Below are 22,890 nucleotides of genomic sequence, written 5' to 3' on the forward strand. Positions count from 1 at the left end.
TAATGTACCTCTTTGTGTTAAAATATGTATTTTGTATTTTTTATTTTAATCCCAGGTGTACCAAGTTACAGTTGAATTAGTTTTTTTTGTATTTGTTAAGATTTTACACCGCCTTTTCATTTCCAACAACCACACACAACCTTAATTTACCAACCAGCACTTTAATTAATCTGTGTATAATGGAATCAATGATTACTAGTAATTCCCCAGGATTTGTACAGTACATTAAGATTGTACAGTATTCACTCTTGATAGTAGTTTTCATTCCGAGAACATATTTCAGGTATTTGGTGGGTTGGATATTAGTGATTGCTTAGTAATCCTTAAGTTATGATAAATACCATTGATGACTTTCATGAATAAGTGTAATGTAGGAAGAAAGTATATTTGTAACCCTTTTGTATTAGTCTTAGAGTTATTTTATGCATGTAATTGATGTGAGCTAAAGAAACTAAGAATTTGTAGAAATTTTTGGTTGTTTAGGCAGTTATCACAGGGAACAGAAGTGAGTGTTGGATAAAGGTAGAGCAAATGTTGAAGAGATTTTTTCTTTTAAAATTGGCGCTTAGTATTTGAGGTAGAGCTGTATCGTTTGGGACCACACAATCCCTGATGGTTGAGGAAGGAGGAGTTTAATAACCTCAAGAGAGTTCTTTGCCAGTGAAATAGTATGATTAAGTACTGTATTTTAGGGAAAAGAATGGTTTATAATGGATTATAATCTGTGTTTTTTGTGGCAGTGCCAAGCGAAACAAAAGCAGGTTCAGTATATGAAATGAAATTGACCTGGACATGCTTATATTTATTTGCAGTGTCATTAGTGTATTTATATTTTTATTATCATGACAGGTAAATCTTGTGCTTTATGCTGATTTGTGAATCCAAATGTTTTGTTATTCCCAGGTGGTATCAATGAGCGAGGAGCTTCGTAGAGCCTTATACTCATCATCATCACTAACCAGCCTAGACCTAGAGGTCTTCCTGCCCGAAGTTGTAGGTACTACTGATATAGTGACTGATCATGTTAGAAAGGTAAGTTTTTTTTTCAGTATTGTAAGGTACAGTCTTTGCAGCATCTTTTCTCAGTCTAAAGTTATTGTATTCTTATGTTGTTTAACATATCCCATGTTCCTTATCTGAGCAGTCAGGACAGGGCTGATAATGTTGAAAGCCCACTGTGCCCCTTAGTAATGAGCAACTTGAGAACCTCGCTGTGAAATCTTGTTCATTTTTGTTTGTATTGAACTTGAATCATCAAATTCTAATTGGTCTGTAGAAAAATATAATTCTGTGCTACGATCTCTCTCATCACATAAAAAGTTACAATAATTATGGTGGCAATTAAAAGGCATAAGCTGTGTGGAATAACAAGAAAGGGAGATTGAGTTTTGAAAAATTGCATAGGGTTGCAAATGGACAAAGAAAGTTAGAAAAAGTAAAGTTGGTTAAGTATATACAGTAATGATGAAAATGGAGGAATTAAAATTAAAACAGAAGTAATGGTATGATGGAAGTAGTATTTTTGAAATATAAAGAAAATCAATGTCAGTTGAAGAATGTTGAAAAGTCATAGAAACCAATAAGGAATGTGATCTCTGGAGAAGGATGCCCATGGGAAGATGAAAAGTAGAAAAGCTCCATGATTATCAGGAGTGACTAGCAATGTACCAAGCAATTTACTAAAAGTAGCTTGAGTACCAATCTTACTTGATCAGAATATATGTAAGCAAGTTCAAGGAAGAGATGTGGCAAGAAAGTAGGAAAAGAGTATTAAAGCAATTGTGTGAAAAGGTAAGGACTATGGTTGCTGAAGCATTCCATAAAAGTGCCCAAGTAAAGGCTAAAAACATTTGCATGGCCTCATCCAGGAAAAAAAGTAGTGGTAGCCTTTACAGTTTGGTAACTACAGATTTGTCCTCCCAAAGGGAAGAGGTTATACCATATATTTATTGGTATTGAAAAGGCAGATAGGGTACCAAGACAAGCAATTAGATAGGCATCTCAAAGATCTAAGACTAAATTCAGTGACAATACATCTGACTAATTAGGAAAGAAAATGTTTGTGTCCATCAAGGATCAACATTATCTTCAGTAGTTTTACAGAATTGTAATAATGGAGGAACCCACACAGAAATTAAGAAAGAGAGTCCCCTGTTAGCTGTTAAAAGCTTACAACCTGGTGTCAACAGCAGAATCCTATATTGTTTATCATAGTAAAGAAAGAAGCTACAAGAACTGTAGAAAGGAAGGCCCCTGACAGTGGCTCTACATAGATGGCTTAGTATTAACAGATTCAGAGGAAGAAATTATAGCATTAAAAATGTGGAAGAATGAAAGAAAGAGATAAATGGAATGAAAATCGGGATTAGCAAAATCAAGTTTACGGTGATTGGAAAGGAAGCAAGGGAAAAAGTGGTCAGAAAGTGTGCATAGTACAGTACAGTATATGATGCAGGAAGGAGTAGGGTTGAATTCTCTGTTATGTATCAGATGTAACAGATCCAGTTACAAGTACATAGACTGAGGACTGCAAAATATAAATGAAGAAGAGAGGAAGAAGCATTGGTAGATGGTCAGACTTTGGAGTAGGTACCCCCTAGATCCTTGATCTGTTGCCATCTTTGGGAGCCTCAGAGGATGGCAGCTGAAAAGCAAAGTCCCAGTGCTTTCATGACTTTTGACATTAGAGCCCTGGAAGCCTTGCACCTCAGCTGCTGACCTAACAAATTTTAGTCAGGCCCTTTTTTTTCCCCTCTTAATAACAGGTTAATTTTCTCTTCTTTTTCTATCATAAAAGACTTGAAGATGATGACTCTAAAGTGAATTGGATTGTGGAAAATTATGCTCTTGAAACATTGATGGAGGCCATAGATGGATAGCATGCCTTTCCACCCATAAAACTGGAGTACCTGATTTGGATGAGCAGGGGGAAACATTGTCAAACCTTACCCTGAGTGGTGGGTCAGAATTTGACAGACTGATTAGTCTTAAGGGACTGAGAGTATGGTGTATATTCAGATGGGTCTCCCAGGGCAGTTACCATTCTAAAGGCAGACTTATAGCTCCTCCCCTTGTTGGGTTGAAGGAACCCAACCTGAATGAATTTTAAGTTTTTCTTACTATCTATAATAACCCAAAATCTTCAACCTCTGGTGTGCTCTTGATTCTCCCTTTTGACTAGCCCTTTGTTGTCCGAATCGGTTGAGCTTCAGACTGTCACTCGATGGGCCGGAGTTCAATTCCTGCGGCCGGCTGATGAAGAGTTAGAGGAATGTATTTCTGGTGATAGAAATTCATTTCTCGCTATAATGTGGTTCGGATTCCACAATAAGCTGTAGGTCCCGTTGCTAAGTAACCAATTGGTTCTTAGCCAAGTAAAATAAGTCTAATCCTTCGGGCCAGCCCTAGGAGAGCTGTTAATCAGTTCAGTGGTCAGGTAAAACTAAAGTATGCTTACTTCTCCCTTTTGACTCTTCCAATCAAATAAAAAATAAAGAAAATTAGAATAAGGAAAATTAAATAATTGTAAGACCTTTTGAGGTAAAAAGAAGAATAACTAAACTCTGGCAGGATCCAACGTTTTACCCATTTTGATTTTATATTTATGAACAAGAATTGGTCAGGTTGTTAATAGACAGTGAAATCAAATATCTTCACTACGACTTCAGAACTATCTGTTAAAGAGACATTCATCTGCTGAAATGACTTTCAGACAAATGAAAAAGAAAACATGGTTGATTGAAGCAACTACCAAAAATCAATCTTGAGAGTTACCATGCAATACAATATATAGATAACTCCAAACTTAAAGCAAGGAAACTTGGCACAGTGAATAGTTTACAAGGAACAATCATGTTACACAATAATGAAGATGGACTCTTTAAAAAAAAAAATGTGTTCCGACACAAATACGAACTCAAGCTTTCATATATGGAGCACTCGCATGCTTGGCACTCTTAGCTGCTACTGAATGTTTCTAAAAACAAAATCATATCATTAGGCCTTGTACAGTACCTTTGCACATGCTCTCTGAATCATCTCCAATTTTTGTGCTGTACTGTTTTTTCTTTGCGTCTGTAGGGTTTGCGTGCCCCCACGTGACTTACAGTATCGTGAGGTCATTGACTGAAATAGCATAGCTTTCCCCTTCAGCACCTTCGTAGGGCAGTGCATTCTGTGTTTTTTGTGACTGGGGTTTGTTCCTACACAAGTACAAACCTTTGTTCTCTACATAGGACTTAGTTTGTTAATGCAAGCTGGAACAGTCATTCAATCTTGTTGAAGGGGATTTAGTTTGTGATTGCAAGCTGGAACGGTCATTCAATCTTGTTGAAGGGGAAACCCCTCCCACCTGTCAACCTGCACTCCACTTTGCTTCTGGCCTCTGTCAAGTCTTGACATTTGTCATGACTGCGTGACTTTTGCCATTTGAACTTTTATTGATTAAACTTGAGTATTCCTTTTCCATTTTTGGTGTTGACTTTGTGTTTGTTTTGTATTTTCAAACCCATCAGTCAAATAAGCTTTCTTGAAAGGAATTAATTTTGTGTTTTCCCTGCTGCTGTGAATAGTAGTTTTCATCAGATATGTAACAGGCGTCTGGTAGTTACACAACAGCTGTTTCATTCTCCGATATACAGTAAACCCCCCGTATTTGCGGGGGATGCGTACCGCAATCCCCCCTCCGTGAATAGTTAAAATTCGCAAATACTTAAAACCCCTCTAAAAATACTTACAACTGCCTATTTTGATATAAACACATAAAAAAACCTCAAAAAATGCTTATACCTGAGTATTTTAATAGTTTTATCACAAAAAGTGCATTTAGTCATGAAAATGAGAAAATACAGCAATTAGTGAATATTTCTCAGTGAAAAATACCTCGAATGGGTGAGTTTTCCACAAATGATGTGTATATACGTTCCACAGAGAAATCCGCAAATAGTGAGACCGCGAATACGGGGGTTTACTGTACTTGCTAATATATTTACCTCTCAGGTATGGTAGATTTAGCTACTTGAAGGTTCTGTGACAGTAGGGTTGCCTTAATTAAGGTAATCCTGCTGTCACAGCCTTCCTTTGAATTCATTGGAAATAGGCTAAGTAGTCATATTCCTTTGTTTTCTGTGGCTTAGGCTTTGCGATTTTCGACTACTGCAGACGAGGCGAGTTTCAACAGTGGTGGAAGGAAGTGGAGATGTTTTCCTTCCCCTCATTATCTTCATCTATGTCATGCTTTTGAACTTCACTTCCACTCTGACTTGGCTGCGAGTTTAGAGTTGGTGGGGGGGAGTTTGCCCTATGTTAGAAGACTTATTAAGCTTTTTTCTGTGCCTTTCCCTTCGGGGTGGGATGGGGAGACTTGGTCACCATTGGCAATTGATTTCCCAGGCAGGGCTGGCACTGAGTGCTATACCCTTAGAATCAAGGTTGTCTTTGTCATGTCTCAGTAAGCTTTCGAGCTGCTTCAAGTTGAATTCTCTCACTCTCTCAGAGAAGTTGTGCGTTGATCCCTTGTATCTCATTTGCTCCTCGTTTTTCCAGTCTACAGACCGGGTTGACGGGCAGCAATAAGTTTAGTGTTCTCCCAGTGCAGTCCTTCAGGATTGCACTGAGGGGGGGTTTTTGCATGTTGGCTTTTGTTAAGCAGCCTATGGGTTGGGTGTTCTCCCTATCTTTCCTTGATTGGGCGATCAGGTCAGTAGGGAAACTCTTCAGCTCTTCCCCAGCTGTCTTTTGGGATATCACAGGGAAGGGTTAGCACGGCCTGTTCGTGCTGCTCATTCATTCCTGAATTCTCGGTTTTATATAAGTAACTTGCCAAGTAATTACATAGCTATTAGTTCACTTACACAGCAGCTTGAATTCAGAATCATGCAGGTAACACTTCACACGTCTGTGTAGGTGACAAGTTCCGCCCACTAGCGGGAATATTAGGAACGACTTTAGCAGATAATTTCGGTCTGTTCCTGCCATGCTCGGGTGAACACTGAGTATGGCGGCGGCTGTATTCATGATTTTCAGGATATAATTTCTGGATTTCGGTGGTGTACACATCCACTGGAACACGTATTAGTAACCTTCATGATATCCCAGGATATTTTTTCCTTTTGTTATTATTAAGTTGATTCATCAACAGAATTTTGTCTACGTCTTTTGTATACATCTAGGCTTGCAAGCCGCCGATCATAACTCTGCCCTAAAAGTGATCCTTGTATGTGTTACGCCATTCCTTTAGGCTGAAACTTTTCCATTATGTTTTGTTTACTGGGTCTAGATTACCTGCCAGCATTCAGTATAATTTTGTCTTAAAATGGTGTTTTCCGGGCATAGGCACTCGCAAGACGCCAATATAATTGATTTAAAAGTAATAATTCTTCAATGTTTCATCATTCTGTTAGGTTAATCCAGGCAGAACCTTTTTATTTTTTTTGCCTTGGCTACTTGCATGCCGCCGATGTAGTTTTGCCCCAAAAAGTAATTCTTGCATCTTACACAGATAACTTGCAAGCCTTCGGCATAATTTTGCCTTAAAATTGATTTTCAAATGGTATTTTCCAGGTATAGGCACTCACAGACCGCCAATATGATTGCTTTAAAAGTAATTCTTGAATGTGTCGTCATTCTTTTAGGGTAATCCAGGCAAAACTTTTTTGCCTAGGCTGCTTGCGAGCAGGTGATATAGTTTTGCCCTAAAAGTAACTCTTGCATCTGACACCATTCCTTTACTCCAAATTTTACATCACTGGGGTTTACAGGGCATAGACTGTTTACAAGCCGTCATTATATTATTGCCTTAAAAGTAATTCTTGAATGTTTAATCATTCCTTTAGGACAAAGATTTTCATTTTATGTTTACTCAGCTCTTAGATTACATAGCAAGCTTCCTCTTGAGCTGAGGCAGTTTGAGGATTTGCAGTCTTTCAAAAGGAACTTTAAACTTTTTTGTTTATCAATGCTGTGATATGGAATATCAAACAGTGAATGTGGAACATGCAGTGTGTTGACTCATACTCGGGTTAATACTGTACATCTTATGAATGAACTTTTAATTTGATAATGGAGGCCCTGTGAGCACTTGGGAAGTGGTGCAGGACCTAGATAAGTGTCAGCAAGTAACAAGTAATAACAATACTTTATTGTTGGCTGAGAATCGTTCACAGTATTTGCTTCATCAGTATGTTTTGCAGAGTACTCGGTTCGGCAGTACATTTACTAAGTTGGAACGTTTTCTGAGAAGCTACTAATATCTCCTGTGTAAGGATGACGCATATCTAGGTTGGTACGTAGATCACGAACATTCCACACTTCCAGTACCCAGAGGCACCCACTGGCGCCCACCTCAGCCTGACGCCAGCTCATGCTATGAGTGCTAGATGGCACCCACTTGTGCCATCTACCATCTGGCGCCAACTCGTGCTCTGAGCAGCCAAAAGTACCTGAGCACCTATGGGTGGCTCCTATCATCTGGTGCCAACTCGTCCTCTATGCAGCCAAGGCGCCCCAAAAGCTCCCATAAACATACAGCCAGATATGTACAAAGCTGACATACCCTTTTTCTCTCCTTGCAAAGTGAGTTGTGCAGCGGAGGAGGTGATTATCTGGCTTGCCGGTTCTCCTAGACCTAAGTCACTGTCATACTCCCCTTAACTTGGGAGGAGTCATACCGAAAGTCCAATGGAGGCTGGTGGGAAGTCCCCCAGGTAGTTGCCCCCTCTGTTGAACCTGTTGCACATTCCCAGGTATCGACAGACAGCCACTGGAAAGGCGTCTTGGTGGATATGTTGTGCAGGAGGTGGTTGCTCATCCCACTGACTCTCCGAGACAAGGGTCCCTCTAACCCTGGGAGTGTAATGTTAGACAGCCACTGGAAAGGTGCCTAGATAGATGTGTAATATTATCATCTCTCGTCAAATAGGCGTTTTCCTGAGCACCTGGTGCCAGTTCCTGTTCTCTCGGCACCTATTCCTGAATGCCTGACACCAGTTCCTGGGTGCTTGGCACTCTCTTTAGTACCTGTTGCCAACCATCAGAGCTCCCATCGTCCACTCTCATGCTCCCGGCGCCAGCCTTCTGGTGTCTGGTGCCAGTTCCTCTTTAGTACTGTACTCAGCACCCATCTTTTCTAAGAACACACTGTTGTTCTTTCTTGAGTGCCAGTCTTCAATTGAATGTCTAGCTCTTGCTTTTCAAGTGGCCGATGCAAGTCCCCGATCACCAGGTGCCAACTCTTTAGTATCAGACTCCCTCCTCAGAGTGCCATACAGACCGCTCACAAGCATTTTGGCTCTCTTCAGTCTGTTCCACCTTTGCCCAGAGTTCCAGACAAGCCAACGTTGCTCCCTTTTTAGTGACAGTTAGTGTCTCGGAGTCCTGTCCTTTGCAGACGGACTTTTGTGCTGAATTTATGAGCTTGTTGAAGAAATCTCCCACCTCTGGCATTTTCTTCGTCCTCCAAGAAGTCTCTCGGGAGTTGGGAGTTTGATTTTTGTTGAAAAGGGAGTAAGACAAGTGCCTTTGGACTTTTCTACCTCTGGTGCTTTGATGGAACTGGACCTCCTTGTTGGAGATCTTGTCAAGATTTTTGAACTAAAAGGTTTTTTCTTGACTGGCAGCAGGAGCACGGGCTAGGAAGATAGAGGACTCGTAAGTGTTTACTGAGAGACATCGCCTCGGATTGTCTCTTAGCCCTTTCCTGTACAGACAAGGACAGTTGAGATGGTTTTTAGAGCTTTCCACTCTTTTCTCTGGAATCTCAAGAAGAGAATGCTCTGGTGCTCCTTTACTACTGTGAGAGCCACACAGTCGCAATCAGCCATGTTATTTTTGCCTACAGAACTACATCGCCTCTCCCTCAAAACACAGCCTCCATTGCAAGAGTAAATTTTTTGGATGTCAGTCTGAACTCTCGGAGTTTTCAGGCTTTCCACCTGCCTGGAGAATCGCTGCTACTTTCAGACGGTCCGCTAATTTATTGCCCCTTTTTTCTTCTTACTTGGAACATTAGTGGATGAGTCTACTGTACTGGGGACTCTGTCGTCCACAGAGACTAACCCACCGAGACGTTAGTCAAGTACGACAAACTTCGTATGAGTCGGACCTGTAATGGTGGCTGTACATACATAGATGAAGTAGGGAACTCCTTCCTCCAAGCCCAGACCTAATCTTCTTCTTTACTCCTCGGATCTTGGTTGAGCAACCCATGGGTAAACCGGAAACTTTCCGGGTCTTGCTCCCTTGTTGGCGGATCCTTCTCACATGTTAGAAAGCTGTAAGCATTTCTCTTGGGAGCTTCAGTACTTCTTGGCCTTAGTTTACACCTGGACTGCAGTAATTCTCTCAAGAAGAGATTTCATTCCTAGCATAAATGTAGTGAAGAGAGTCTTGTTTTCTCTCATTTTCTCTCCAAGCAAGAGAACCTCTACAGTTAACAGATCGGATTTGATTTCATTCAAGTCGTCTAAAGTTCTTGCGGACGAACTGAGAGCGGGTACTTCCTTATGTCCCCTGGTCTGGTGGGAACTGTGGAGTCCATGGGGCAGACCATCTATGATCATATTTGCCACCTCAAGGAATATTCAAAGCTTCATAAAGCACCAGTACAAGGTTTTTCTGCTAGACATATTGCTTAAACTAGTGTGTTGCAGATGATCATTCTTCTAACCTTGTCTACCAGACTAAGTGGGCCTTTTTTGAAGTTTGGGTTGCAGTCTCTACCCCTCTTCTTGGAGACATCTATGGCCCATTTTCAGATACCCCTTCTCTACCTGAGGAGATCTACATCTTTCGTACTCCACCAGTACAGGGTATTGATCTATGCTTAACTAAGTGCTTAAACACGGGCTTAGCTTTTGACGACCTTATCTGGTCTTTGGCGCATCCAAGTGAGTAAGGAATCTGGTGTTCTGGAGCCTGGATGTATTCTGAATGACCAACGAGTCCCTTGTTTGATCCTGTGTTCCTCTTCTTGGCAATCTTACACGGAAGACACCCTTCCGAGTGACCTCTGATTTTGACTAGGACAAACTAGTGAGATCAAAGTCATAGTTTAGAGAAGGTATTTTCACAGGGAGACGCTTTTTTCCTCGTTTACCCTGGGATTTGTAGCCATAATGAGGATCTATTCAAGCTCTAGATCCATTCCTTTTCGTTTAGGAAGTTAACAGGGCATCATTTCGGGTTTTTACATGAACAGAATCAGAATAAGATCACATCTTGAAAGGGCTTATTTTTGAGTGCTTAAGGAAACATTTTGCCTTGTAAGTGAAAGTCAAGGACATCATAGCAGCCTCTTCGTCCTTAGCTTTCTGGCTCATGTGTCCTCTACTTCTATTCAACTTAGTCCTGCTGAAATTATATTAATCTTCCGTGTCTACTTCCATTTCACATAGCCCTACTGGAAGTATAGTTGTCCTCTGCATCTTGCTTTCTTATCAAGCAAACTGGGTGACAGGCTGCTGTCTGGAGCCAGCTATAGAGCTTCCAGAGCCATGAGCTTCTAGCTCGTCTGGCTCCCAGCTCGCCTGGCGCCCAGCCTGGTGCCAGCTCTTCCTCCGAGCACCCACTAGCTCCTATGGGTGCCCGCTAGTTCCCACAAGCCCCCGCTAGCTACCACAGGCGCCTGCTAGCTCCGACGAATGACCGCCAGTTCCGAGCTCTTAACTCAACTGGCACCCAGCGCTTCTGGTGCCAGCTACAGCCTGACACCAGATCATTCTCCAAGCATTCAAGCCCTCTCCAGCTCTGTTAGAGAATAGGGAGGTCTCTGTCCTTTTGGAGTTTTTCAGAGGACCATCCTCTACATATGGTGATATGGCAAGATCCGTTTCATTCACTCACTAGAATGTATTGCCCTCATGGACTTCTAACTTGGGACACACTCAGAATAAAGAGATTTTATGACTTGCATGTCCATTCTGCCTTCGAACTACTGGGAATGTAATCGTTCATTTCTCACTATTTTTAATGGAAGTTAAACTACGTTGAATCTTTCAGTGCCTTGAGACCATTCCCTAGTGACTGGCATGGTATCACGGAAGGAAGCATAAGATTGTTTTTTCCTGCTGTCTCTTCACCTTGTAATAAGGTATCCAGTTTTTTGCGGAGCCTGAAGCACCCACCACTCTTCGTGGATGGGTTTGGTTTTATCTCAGTGTAAGTGACAATGTTGTCTGGTTGTTTTTATTTTGGTGCTATGCCCATCGGAGTACTTCCTTCTCTGCAAAGTTCCCACGAAGTAGGAGGCGACCCATGGCCATACCACCACACCACTACGAGTTAAGATGAGCACCTACCAGAGGCAGTATCCCAGTAGCTCTCTTAGCTGATAGGTAATGAGAAGCATTGGCTTTCAATGCTAACAGTTTTTTCAGTTTTCTGATTCATTACATACTTAATCTTTTTGGAGTAGAATACGAGTATGTCCATGTATCCCACCTCTTATCAATGTGGGAATCAGCTATGTAATTACTTGGTAAGTTACTTAAATAAAAATGACATTTTCATAATAAAATAGTTTTATATATACTTACCAAGCAATTACATGATCGCAGCCCACCCTCCTCCCCGCTGACAGACATAAGGCATAAACAGATTGAAGTTATCCGCTAAAGTCATTCCTAATATTCCCGCTAGTGGGCGGAACTGGTCACCTACACAGACGTGTGAAGTGTTACCCACGAAATTTTTAATTCAAGCTAAAGTGTAAGTGAACTAATAGCTATGTAATTACTTGGTAAGTATATATAAAAATGTCATTTTTATATAAGTAAATTACCAATTAATTACATAGCTGATTCCCACATTGATAGAAGGTGGGATACATGGACATATTCTACTCCAAAAACGTTAAGTATGTAATGGCCAGATGGCCATGATGACTGGGTAGCAATTTGGCCTGTCTGTCTCTGACTCTTCGGGGCTGTTAAAGGGGGTTAACATGACCCGGTCATTTGGCTCGGACACTATCAACAACTCCAATCTTCGTATCGGGTTGTTTGGTAGTGAAGGGTTTTGCAGAGTTCTCCATTGCCTCTGATCTTCCTCTTTTGATACTTTCGAGTGGAAGAAGAAGAGGGCTACTATGTTTGACTATCATTGTAGAAAGCCTTGGTAGGCTTCCAGCGTTTGGTCCTTTTCTGAGGAAAAGAACTGATTGGCTTGTGAGGTCCAGAGCTGTCGCTGGGACCCTTAGGCCATCCTTGCTTTAAAACAATAATGTACGTGACACACCGAGACTCGGGAAACACAGATCCAGCGCTCCTGATTCAAGTGATCTTTTATGCATTTTTCAGAAGATACTTTATGCCCTTGTCAGAACTGTAATTACTAATGTATGTAAGGCATTGCAAGCTTTCTAACCATAAGTATTTAAAACCTCTTCCTAATTTGTATATACAGGCGGTCCCCGGTTATCGGCGGGCTTCCGTTTCTGAGTGTGTGATGATAACCGAAAATTGCTGTTAACCGAAAATCGGCTATTTCAGAGCTTTTTTGGCGATTTTCGGGCATTATCGGTGCCGAAAAGCGCCGATTTTTGGTTTTGGTGCCTCTGTTAGGTATGTATCAGTGCCAATACCCAATTATTGGCGCCGATAAGCGGAAATCGGCGATTTTCGGCGCAGAAAATTGCCGATTTTCATCGCTAGACAAGCCCCATAAAACCGAATCGATGTTAACTGAGCCCGCCATTAACCGGGGGCTGCCTGTAGAATTGTTAACCATTCTTCAAGTGTGAGAAAACATATCTGACTGTATATAGACACCCCTCCATTTTCTTCTAATGTCAAATTCTACGTTTCTGCTCACAAGACTTCTTAACCTGTCAGAGATTTTGTATTGGTAAATTAGAGTACACCTTGATTCTGCCTCTTACTTGCCACCACGTTATACTGGTGACCCTGAAGATGACCGACGCCGCCACCACCAGTACCAGCCTACCCAGCAACAATGCTGCAACAGTAAACGTTGGCTTACCGCCCATCGCAACCCACAACCCAGAGGTCTGGTTCCTCAGAGCAGAGACCATCTTCAGGTCAGAGAAGATCTACTCTTCATCCCGAAGGCCGATGCCATCCTCGAGTTCCTGCCAGACGACGTCTTCGAGCAGATCACAGAATGGCTCGCTGACTAAAAGACAACCATCATCTACGAAATGCTGAAGGCCCAACTAAGGTCATCCTTCAGCATGCCACCCACCTTTAGAGCTAGGAAATTCTTAGACACTGTAGGGGCAGCAATAGAAGACCAGCGCCCGTCACACGACTACAAGCAACTACAAGCAACTCCCGCCACAGACAGAAACTATGCTGGACCTAAGAGAGTCATACTTTACAAATCCCAACACATCAACCATGGACCTTGATGATTTCCTGAAGACAGTTGATGCCGTCCACCTAGCCCACAAGTCGACGGAGCTTACACAGCCAACCATAGCAGCAGCTGCCCCACAACCACAGCAGCAGACCAACACAGAGATGGACAGCGATCCAGAGGGCCCCACTGCCCCCATACACCACTACCGGAGCTTCAGGTGGAAAAACAAACCAACATACAAGCCCAAAACAGAAGGACATCCCAAGGCATTTGTTTCTATCACTGGAGGTTGGAGCAAAGCATGAACATGTGAAAACGATTGCTGCACGTCAAAAACATGCAAAAGGGTTCGCTGCTCCCACAAAATCAATGTCAGTGGTAGGCAGATCAGTTGCCTCGTAAGAGACACAGCACCTGCTTTCCGCTGTCCTTCTTCCAGGTATAGGCAAAAAGACTCAACATGATTTTTCATCGTAGACGAAACATAAATACAGAGTTCCTGGTCAACTCTGGTGCATTCAAATCATTTATGCCAACCAACCCACATGAATACAGTACCTCAATCCAACCCCAGCACCCTGCAGGCGTCCACTGCCAGCAGAGCCCCTCTGAAAATACATGGGAAAAGGACCATGAAAGTGTCATTCGGGAGGAAGAAGTACAACTGGAAGTTCAGCACAGCAGACATAACAATCACACTTTTAGGAGCAGACTTCCCAAAAGCCCACGACATGCTGGTAGACGTAGTGAAACAGCAGCTGATCACATGACCCACCCCAGTAGCCCCCTCTTAACCAACTCCAGCATCAGAGATAAGTCGCCTCCTACAGGAATTCCCGGAGATATTTAAAGACGATCTGCTGCACAACTTGACCACCGCAAAGCACCACGTCCAGCACCACATGGTCACTGAAGGTCCCCCAGTGCACGTCTGTTTTAGACGTTTGACCCCAGAAAAACTCACCCACGACAAACAACCCCTCCAGGACATTGAATGGACAGGAATATGCCAAAAAGCCTCCAGCCTCTGGGCATCTCCCCTACACATGGTAACAAAACCTGATGGCACATGGCAACCCTGTGACAACTAGCCCCTGGGCGACTACCTGAGACTCAACATCAAGACAGTAGACTGGTACCCACTACCGAACATCGCCAATGTAACCAACCAGGGAGGGTGCCAAAATATTTACGAAGATTGACCTCTTGAAAGGATACTTCCAAGTCCCGGTCGCAAAGGAGGACATAGAAAAAATGGCCATTAACATCCCTTTTGGCACATACACCTTCAACTGCAGCTGTTTCAGCCTTTGGAACACAGGTGCGACCTTCCAACAACTGATGGATGAAATCCTGGGTAACCTACCTTTCTGCACCGTCTACATCTACGACAGACTGATATTCAGCCCCACCATCAAACAACACATGAGAGACATCAGGCGGGTCCTGCAAATGCTTGAAGAAAACAGACTTACGGTCCAGAAAGACAAATGTGAATGGGCAAAACCAGTAGTTGAATTTATGGGCCACCAAATAAGCCCTGACGGTATCAGGCCCCTCCCAACAAAGGTCCAAGCAATCACCGACTTCCCAAAACTAACAACAATCAAAGCAGTCCAACAATTCATGGGAATAATTAACTATTACCACCATTTCATGACTAACCTTGCTGAAATAATGGCACCAATATATGAGTGTTTAAAAGGAAAACCTAAAAAAACTATGTTGATATGAAAAACAAGATAAAACCTTCACACTAGCTGAAAAAGGAATCACCTCTGCTGCCACACTAACCTTACCTTTACCCCATAGGTCCCTCACCCTAACGACAGATGCGGGTAGCACAGCAATGGGCGTGTTACTCACACAAGGCACAGACAGTGGTTGTCTCCCATTGGCATTCTTCAGCAAGAAGTTATCACCAGCAGAACAAAAGTACTCCACGTTCAACCGAGAGTTATTGGCAGTCCACAGAGCCATGCGCCACTTCCGACACATGCTAGAAGGATGACAATTCCTGGTGCAGATGGACCACCAACCATTGGTACGTGCCTTCACCAAAAGCGGAGACGGGTGGTCAGCAAGACAGCAATGTCACCTATCTTCAATAGCAGAACATTTCTTGCACCATCAGATACTTAAAGGGCTCTTCCAACGTGGCTGACGCCCTTTCCCGAAACTCCATCAACATTGTCCAGGTTGGGATATCATACCCTGAAATAGCATTGGCTCAGAGGGATGACATGGACCTACAGCGACTTTGCAGGAGAACCCCGCCCTTACTTGAAGCAACCTGTTCATCAACAATGGAGAGAGTACCATTGCCTGCGAGATGAGTACCAGACGTCCTCGCCCATACTTACCGTTAGGGTTGAGAAAGAAAACCTTCAACCTTGCTCACAACCTGTCCCACCATCAGGCAGATCCACTGCCTGAACCTTGTCAGAGTGGTACATATTGTGGAGAATGAAAGCAAACTTCAAAAAGTGGGCAAGTGAATGCCTCCTGTGCCAAACATCAAAAGTAATGAGGCACACAGAGATGGGGATAGGAGAATTCCAGACAACACAGGTCGACTGGCCCACATCCATGTCAACATCGTGGGACCCCTGCCCCCCTCTGAGGGGTACAGGTATCTCTTCACGATCATTGACAGGAACACCAGATGGCCAGAAGCAATACCAGTAAGGCAGCAGACAGCAGAGAGTTGTGCAAAAGCACTAATAGACTGGGTCAGCAGGTATGGAGTACCGCAGTACAGTACATTACAAGCGACAGAGGAACTAACTTCACCTCCACCTTATGGAGCTCCCTTGCCACCAGCCTCGGGACAAAACTCATTCACACAACAGCATACAACCCAGAAGCGAACGGCATGGTGGTGCAGCTGTACCGCTTTCTCAAATCAGCACTTACCACCAGATATCAAGGCGGGAGTTGGAGAAAGGAATTACTGTGGGTCTTTCTGGGATTAATAACAGTCTTGCACACAGCATCCAACACATTGCTGGCAGAAGCCCTCTACAGCCAAGTTGACAATACTGGCAGACGTTTTTCAACATCATGCCGCTGAAGACATACGACGTAGCAAGAAAAATATACGTAGCAAGCAAAATATACGTCCTGAAGACCTTAAAACAGTAGAGAATGCTTTCATGAGAATAGATGCATACAAGCACCCCCCTCTCTCCAGCCTACTCAGGACCACACTGCATACTACAACACAGAGAGAAAGCGTATCAGCTGACGGTAGATGGCAAAATCACCTGGGTATCCACTGTGAGATGAAAACCAGCCCATATCTTAGACTACGACCCACTCCCCTAGGCTTGCTTTCAGGGGGAGTACTGTGAGGTCCAGAGCTGTTGCCGGACCCTCCGGCCATCCTCACTTCAAAACAAAAATCTAGATGATGCACTGAGACTCAGGAAACAGATCAAGCACTTCTGATTCAATTGATCTTTTATGCATTTTTCAGAAAATACTTTCATGTCCATGTCAGAACTGTAATTACTAATGTATGTAAGGCATTGCAAGCTTTCTAACCATATGTATTTGAAACCTCTTCCTAATTTGTATACAGAATTGCTAACCATTCTTCATGTGTGAGAAAACACTTCTGACTGTATATAGACGTCCCTCAAAATTCTACTTTTCCACTCACAAGAGTTCTTGACCTGTCAGAGATTTTGTACCAAGAAATTAGAATGCACCTTGATTCAGCCTTTTACCCACCGTCTCGTTATAGTCCAGCCACAATGTTTACGGGTGAAGGACAAAATGTGGAGAGACTCAAGGAACCACCTGCAGGGAGTGTAACTAAGCCAGCCACTTCCTGAGATGTTTGTGTACTCAGATGTGTCCCAGATGGGATAGGGGTCTCACTTGAATGGTATGTGGGGTGCAGGACTTGGAGGGTGGAACAACAAGGGCAATACATAAATGTCCTGGAGATGTAAGCAGTCTGGATGGCACTACAGTGAACCCCCCGTATTCACGGGGATGCGTCCCACAACCCCCGCAACTAGCTAAAAACCGCGAATACTTTAAAATCCCTCTAAAAACACTTAGAACTGCCCATTTTGATAGTTTAAACAGAAAAACCCTGTAAAAATGCATATACCTGAGTATTTCAATAGTTTTATCACAAAAAGTGCATTTATTCATGAAAATTATATAAAAATACAGTACTGTAATTAGTGAATATTTCTCAGTGAAAAATACCGCGAATAATGGCTAGATATGTTCCACAGAGAAACCTGCGAATGCGTGAGTCTGTGAATTGTGAGAACGCGAATACGGGGGGTTTACTGTACAACACTTCCAGGAACTCTTCCAGGACAAGACCACAGTCGTGATGAGCAACAACAAGGGGGCACAATCTCTCACAAACTGAACAAGGTAGCAGTAGAGCTACACGAATGGTCAGAAACACAGGGACTCCTCCTGACAGCCAGGTACATCATGAACAAGCTGATGGGATGGTGGGAGGGTCCCTTGTTAGATCTGTTCACTACAGCGAGGAACAACAAACTCCCATTGTATTGTTCTCTAGTGCCTGACCAAAGGGCCGTCCTTCTCTGGTGCCTGACTGAAGGGCCATCCTGCAGGATGCCTTCCAGCACTCCTGGGGCAACATGGATGTGTATGCCTTCCCCCAGTTCAGTCAGTTGAGGAAGGTCATTTACAGGCTGTTCGTGTCCCAGCAGCTAAGGATGACCCTCATAGTACCAAGGTGGCCCTAGGCAGAGTGGTACAGGGATCTTCTCCATCTACTATTGGATGTACCTCTCACTCCCATGCTGCTGAAACAAGAACACAATGGTTGGTACTATCAGGCAGTAGCCTCCCTCCAAATTCACAGGTGGAGGCTGTCAAGCAGCACCTCAAAAGGGAAGGTTTTTCAGAGAAAGTTGCAACAGCCATCTCCAACTCCTATCAGTGATAATGGAAGTTCTTCTATCGTTGTTGCAGTGGGAGAGGTCTTAATTCCTTCCAAACAACTATAAGGGAGGCGGTGAATTTTCTCAACTTCCTGCAGCAGGAGAAAGGCACCTCTGTGCAGCGATCCTGGGAACTGTCAGCTGTGATGAAACATTTCAAAAAGAGTTGTACCCCACGGGAACTGAAACCTTCCGAGTAGGACTTAACCAAGGTCATGGCAGTGACCCTGTGCCAACTTGAGTGAGGGCCCGTGACATCAAGGGGACCGGACCCTCACTAGCATTAAAGAAGAACCACTCGGTCCTCCAGGCCCTGAGAACGGGTGTGGAAGAGACAGTCAACCTTCACCTCTTTCTACCTTAAGGACTTAGCACATAAGTCCTTGGACACCACCTTGGGACCTGTAGTGGCATCCCTGTGGTAGCTCCATCTTAGGAGGAGAAGGATGGCTTCACTGTCACCAAGAAGGTGGTGGTGAGTACATACAACAGGTAGCCTGATCCCATGCATGTTTGTGACCGGCAGGTCAGTAGGTTACAGAGGTCCTCTTGGGGCATCAGGGGTGTCAACTCACACTTTTGATTATCAGGGAAGGACACACCCACCTGGCAGCCTGATAAGAGATCATCGTCCCACCTCCTAGGTTTGTATTTGTGTCAGAACAAATACCAACTTCTAAAGTAATTTGTATTTTTCCTAACATACAAACTTACGCGTTCATAAGTATAAGTTCAGACCACCCTGAGTAGTTTCGATCTCTCTCCATGTAGGGAGTGAAGTGTGGCTATGGACGGGCTCGTTTACACAATGGAAGAATCAGGGCGTCTCAGGTCACACATGACCACAGGCCCAATGTTAGGAGTTTGTTTTTAAGAGATGATTCAGTAGCAGCTGAAGAGTGCCAGGTGGGTCAGTACTCCACGTATGAAAGTGTTGGTTTGTATGTTAGGAAAGATGCAAATTACCTCAGAATTTAGTAGTTATTAGGCTATTAAAAATCTGTACAGTATGTACAGGATTGTGAAATCTATAATATTCCAAGCAGTAAAGACAAAGAAACTTCTTTTAAAAGTGGCAAAAAATTAAATTTGAGGGATATGATCTTCATTCAAAATAAAAATTCTGGGTCAAAATAGAGAAGTAAGACCATATGTACCTAAACCCTTACTATGCAAAAACTGCAGTAAATATGTACACAGTACATACAGCAAAAAAAAAAAAAATGCCATAACTTCGGATGTGTAAGGTGGATCAGTTGATTACACAACAAAATGGAACTGTGGTGAATCAGCATGTATAAACTGGTCAGGATTGCCATGCAGGATCTAAAGAGTAAGGACAATATATGTTCAATGAAGAATTAAAATTACTCCAAGATGGAACTGGAATGTTCTTAAGAGAAGCTAAGTTGGAACTGAAAGTAAGAGGGTTTATTGATCCAGCAAAAATCCTATGTAAAAAACCATAACCCAAAAAGGTAACCAAATCCTAATATTCATATAATAGTTAAAATTGAATGAATAGAAAATATATACAAGCTAAAACGTATCAGAACAAAGATTAGATGAAGTTGATACAATTGAAAGGGAATATAACATTACCCTGTATTAAAGATGAACAAATCCAGCACAGAGCACCTAAGTGTAAGGTATGTTAAAAAGGATTTTGAATAAGGCCAAAAGCTTTGCGTAAGTTGGTGAAATCAAAAGAAAATTTGAAATGAAAAAGACATTCCTCCTAACTCTGCTTTCTGGCTTTCCAAGAAGAATGGGTGGACTTTGAAAGAAAGCAGCAACATAGTGAAGCAAGTATACTGCCTCACAAGATTTTGCCAGTCACCACTTAGACCAAGGAAGTGTCAACCTCCACTCAGCCTTCTCCCTATCCCCATTAAAAATCCAACAATACTTTCATGGCAACGTCTTTGCCTGACTCTAGGGAGGCCCTTATAAATACTGTTACCAGATTCACCATTAATAATGAACATATCTCCTTTGATAACTCCCCACCTCCCAACCAGAAGACATTCAAAAATAGTTATTTCCAATAAATACAATACAGTATTCTCACTTGCAGCAACACAGATGAAATAATTGATGCTCAGTTTGAGATCCATCCAGCTCCTTAGCGTAGTGATAAGAATATAGACAAAAGTAGGGACATTGATATCAAGCCACACAAAAGAATAAAGTGTAGGTTGTCAAATGTCATAATTAAAAAACTTGTTATGGAAAGACCTTGCCTTATTGATTTTAACTGGCAAACAGTGGATGACCGGCATACGTGATCATGCATTCACTGTAATTAACACCGACAATGATCAACCAGTACAAAGATCAAAGAGGTGGATTCTTGGAAAAGCTGACTGGCCAAAATATCAGGAGTTGAATGGTATTGAAGGAGATGCAGGAGAGTTCCACATAGTGGAGGACGCTATTGGTCTTATCTTTTGAATAGAACTCTTCATGCTGCAAGCACAAACTCCATCCCCAAATCTACAAGTATATTCAATCAATGACCAGTTCCTTGGTGGTCACCAAGATGTCATAGGCACTGCACGGAAGAAAATATAATCATATACGGCACTAGAAGTGTAGAGCTAAGTTTCTGTGGGCAGCAAAAGCTGCCTGATGTAAATCTTGGTTATCTTTTGTATACTCCATCAGTAGTAGAACTCCATTATATGTTGTTTGGATTAAAATAGAAAAATATCAGGGAAATTCACACCAGATCCATCTCCTGCATTGAAAATAAATGACTAGTTTATAACCAGTACCTCAGAAGTAAGTGATGCTTTGGCTGACTACTTTGCCAGTGTCGTGCAAGTCAGAAACATTCTGGATTACCATTACCAACAGAACAAAAATTGTTAGGCTTTACAACAAACAAAATGCAGTCATATTCACTTAAAGAGAATATGATTTGGCTCTTTCATTTTGTAAGGATACTGCCTCAGGCCCTGATGAGATTCTGTATGCAGTGCTGAAACATGTATCATCCAACATAAAAAAATTTATTTTGAATATTATTAATAGAGTATGGAAAGACCACAGTTACTCAGCTGTGTAAGAACTGAGTATAATTTTAGCATTTTTGAAGCCAGGCAAGGACAAATTTTCAACAGCAGGTTACTGCCCAGTTGCATTGACATGTTGCCTATAAAATCATGGTGATAGTCAATACAAAATTGCAATGGTACTTAAGAAAAAAAGGGCCTTTTGTCACCAACCCAGCAGCTTTAGGAAGATGCATTCAACAATGGACATATTAATGTTTGCAAAGCAAATACTTCTAAACAACACTGTGTCACAGCATTTTTTGACCTTGAAAAGAGATACAACGCCAAGTGAAGACATTGAATTGTTAGAACTATTCATGATTTTGGACTGAGAGGGGAATTACCATTGTTCCTTTAAGCTTTTCAACCTGTCATTTCAAGTGGGAATATCTTATCTGACAAAATGTCAGGAAGAAGGGATTCCCCAAGGGAGCGTTCTGAGTGTAACCTTATTTGTTCTTATAATTGGGATAACATATGTTATTCCCCATGACATTCTTCATACAGACTATTGACAAAACCATCAGGTGGCCTGATATGAATGGGTTTAATATTTCTATGAGCAAAATAGTTGTAATGCATTTTTGCCATATTAGGGGAGTGCATCCAGATCCTGATGCTTGCATTAAAGGTCAATGGATTCGTTGTATACAGGAGACTCATTTCATGGGATTAATATCTGACCAGAGATGGACATGGACTGATCATGTGAAGACTTTGAAAAGTAATGGTTTGAAAAGTAATGGTTTAGGTAGATGTTCTTTAAACATTTTAAAAGTTTTGACTCATTCTTTGTTGTGCACAGATTGTGAAACACAATTGAAGTTGCATAAATAACTTGTTTTATCTAAGCTCTTCTATGGATGCAAGATACATTCATCAGCGCCCTTAGCCAACTGAAGATCCTGAATTCCTTACACCAAGCTGAAATGAGAATGCAGTAGCTACCGGGGCTTTTAAATCATCACCAATACCCAGTCTCCTGATTGATGCTAGGCAGCTTACTCTAGATCTCCATTATATGTACAGTACTAGTCTTTCCTCATCAGGTACTGGTAGAGGATGCAGAGAATTCCAAATTATTTGGCCGTTAAAACTGCTATAGTGAGAAGTTTTTTAGATATTTTGAGGCACATTCTAACTCTTCCCAGCCTTATGGTTTTGTGATGAAACAGTTTTTAAGGAATTTTAATTTAATTGGTAATGAAGTCCTTCCTTTCAAGATGCTAAGCCACCCATGAAATATGCCATAAGTATATTTTTGTAAATATTTTAAGGACTTTAAATGTAATGTTACTGAAGATGAAGCCCATTGCATTTTTATGGCTCATGCTGAGGAACATCGTGACTATAATTTTGTTTTCACCAATGGCTCTAAATCTAAAGCTGGCATTGGGCTTAGAGTCTATAGTAGTGCGTTTTGTAGTTGGAAGGGGGGGGGGTGCTTCCTCAAGAAGCCTCAATTTTTGCAGCAGTGTTGTACAATGTTTTAACAGCACTTGAAAACATGGCAGCAATGGATGAGGTCAGTTTCATTATTTGCTTTGACTCCAGAAGTGTTCTGCAAGCATGTG

At 42.2% G+C, this 22,890-nt stretch overlaps 1 protein-coding gene across 1 annotated transcript in view; it reads left to right on the forward strand.

Moving 5' to 3' along the window:
• Positions 1-22,890, forward strand: part of mtd (mustard) — a 1,060,402-nt gene that overhangs the window by 979,073 nt on the left and 58,439 nt on the right. The window contains exon 19 of the mRNA XM_067104583.1: positions 904-1,032. Within this exon, the coding sequence (XP_066960684.1) occupies positions 904-1,032 (129 nt within the window). The remainder of the gene's footprint in view (positions 1-903; positions 1,033-22,890) is intronic.

The sequence above is a fragment of the Macrobrachium rosenbergii genome, chromosome 5 (genome assembly GCF_040412425.1).
Source record: "Macrobrachium rosenbergii isolate ZJJX-2024 chromosome 5, ASM4041242v1, whole genome shotgun sequence".
Taxonomy (NCBI): domain Eukaryota; kingdom Metazoa; phylum Arthropoda; class Malacostraca; order Decapoda; family Palaemonidae; genus Macrobrachium; species Macrobrachium rosenbergii.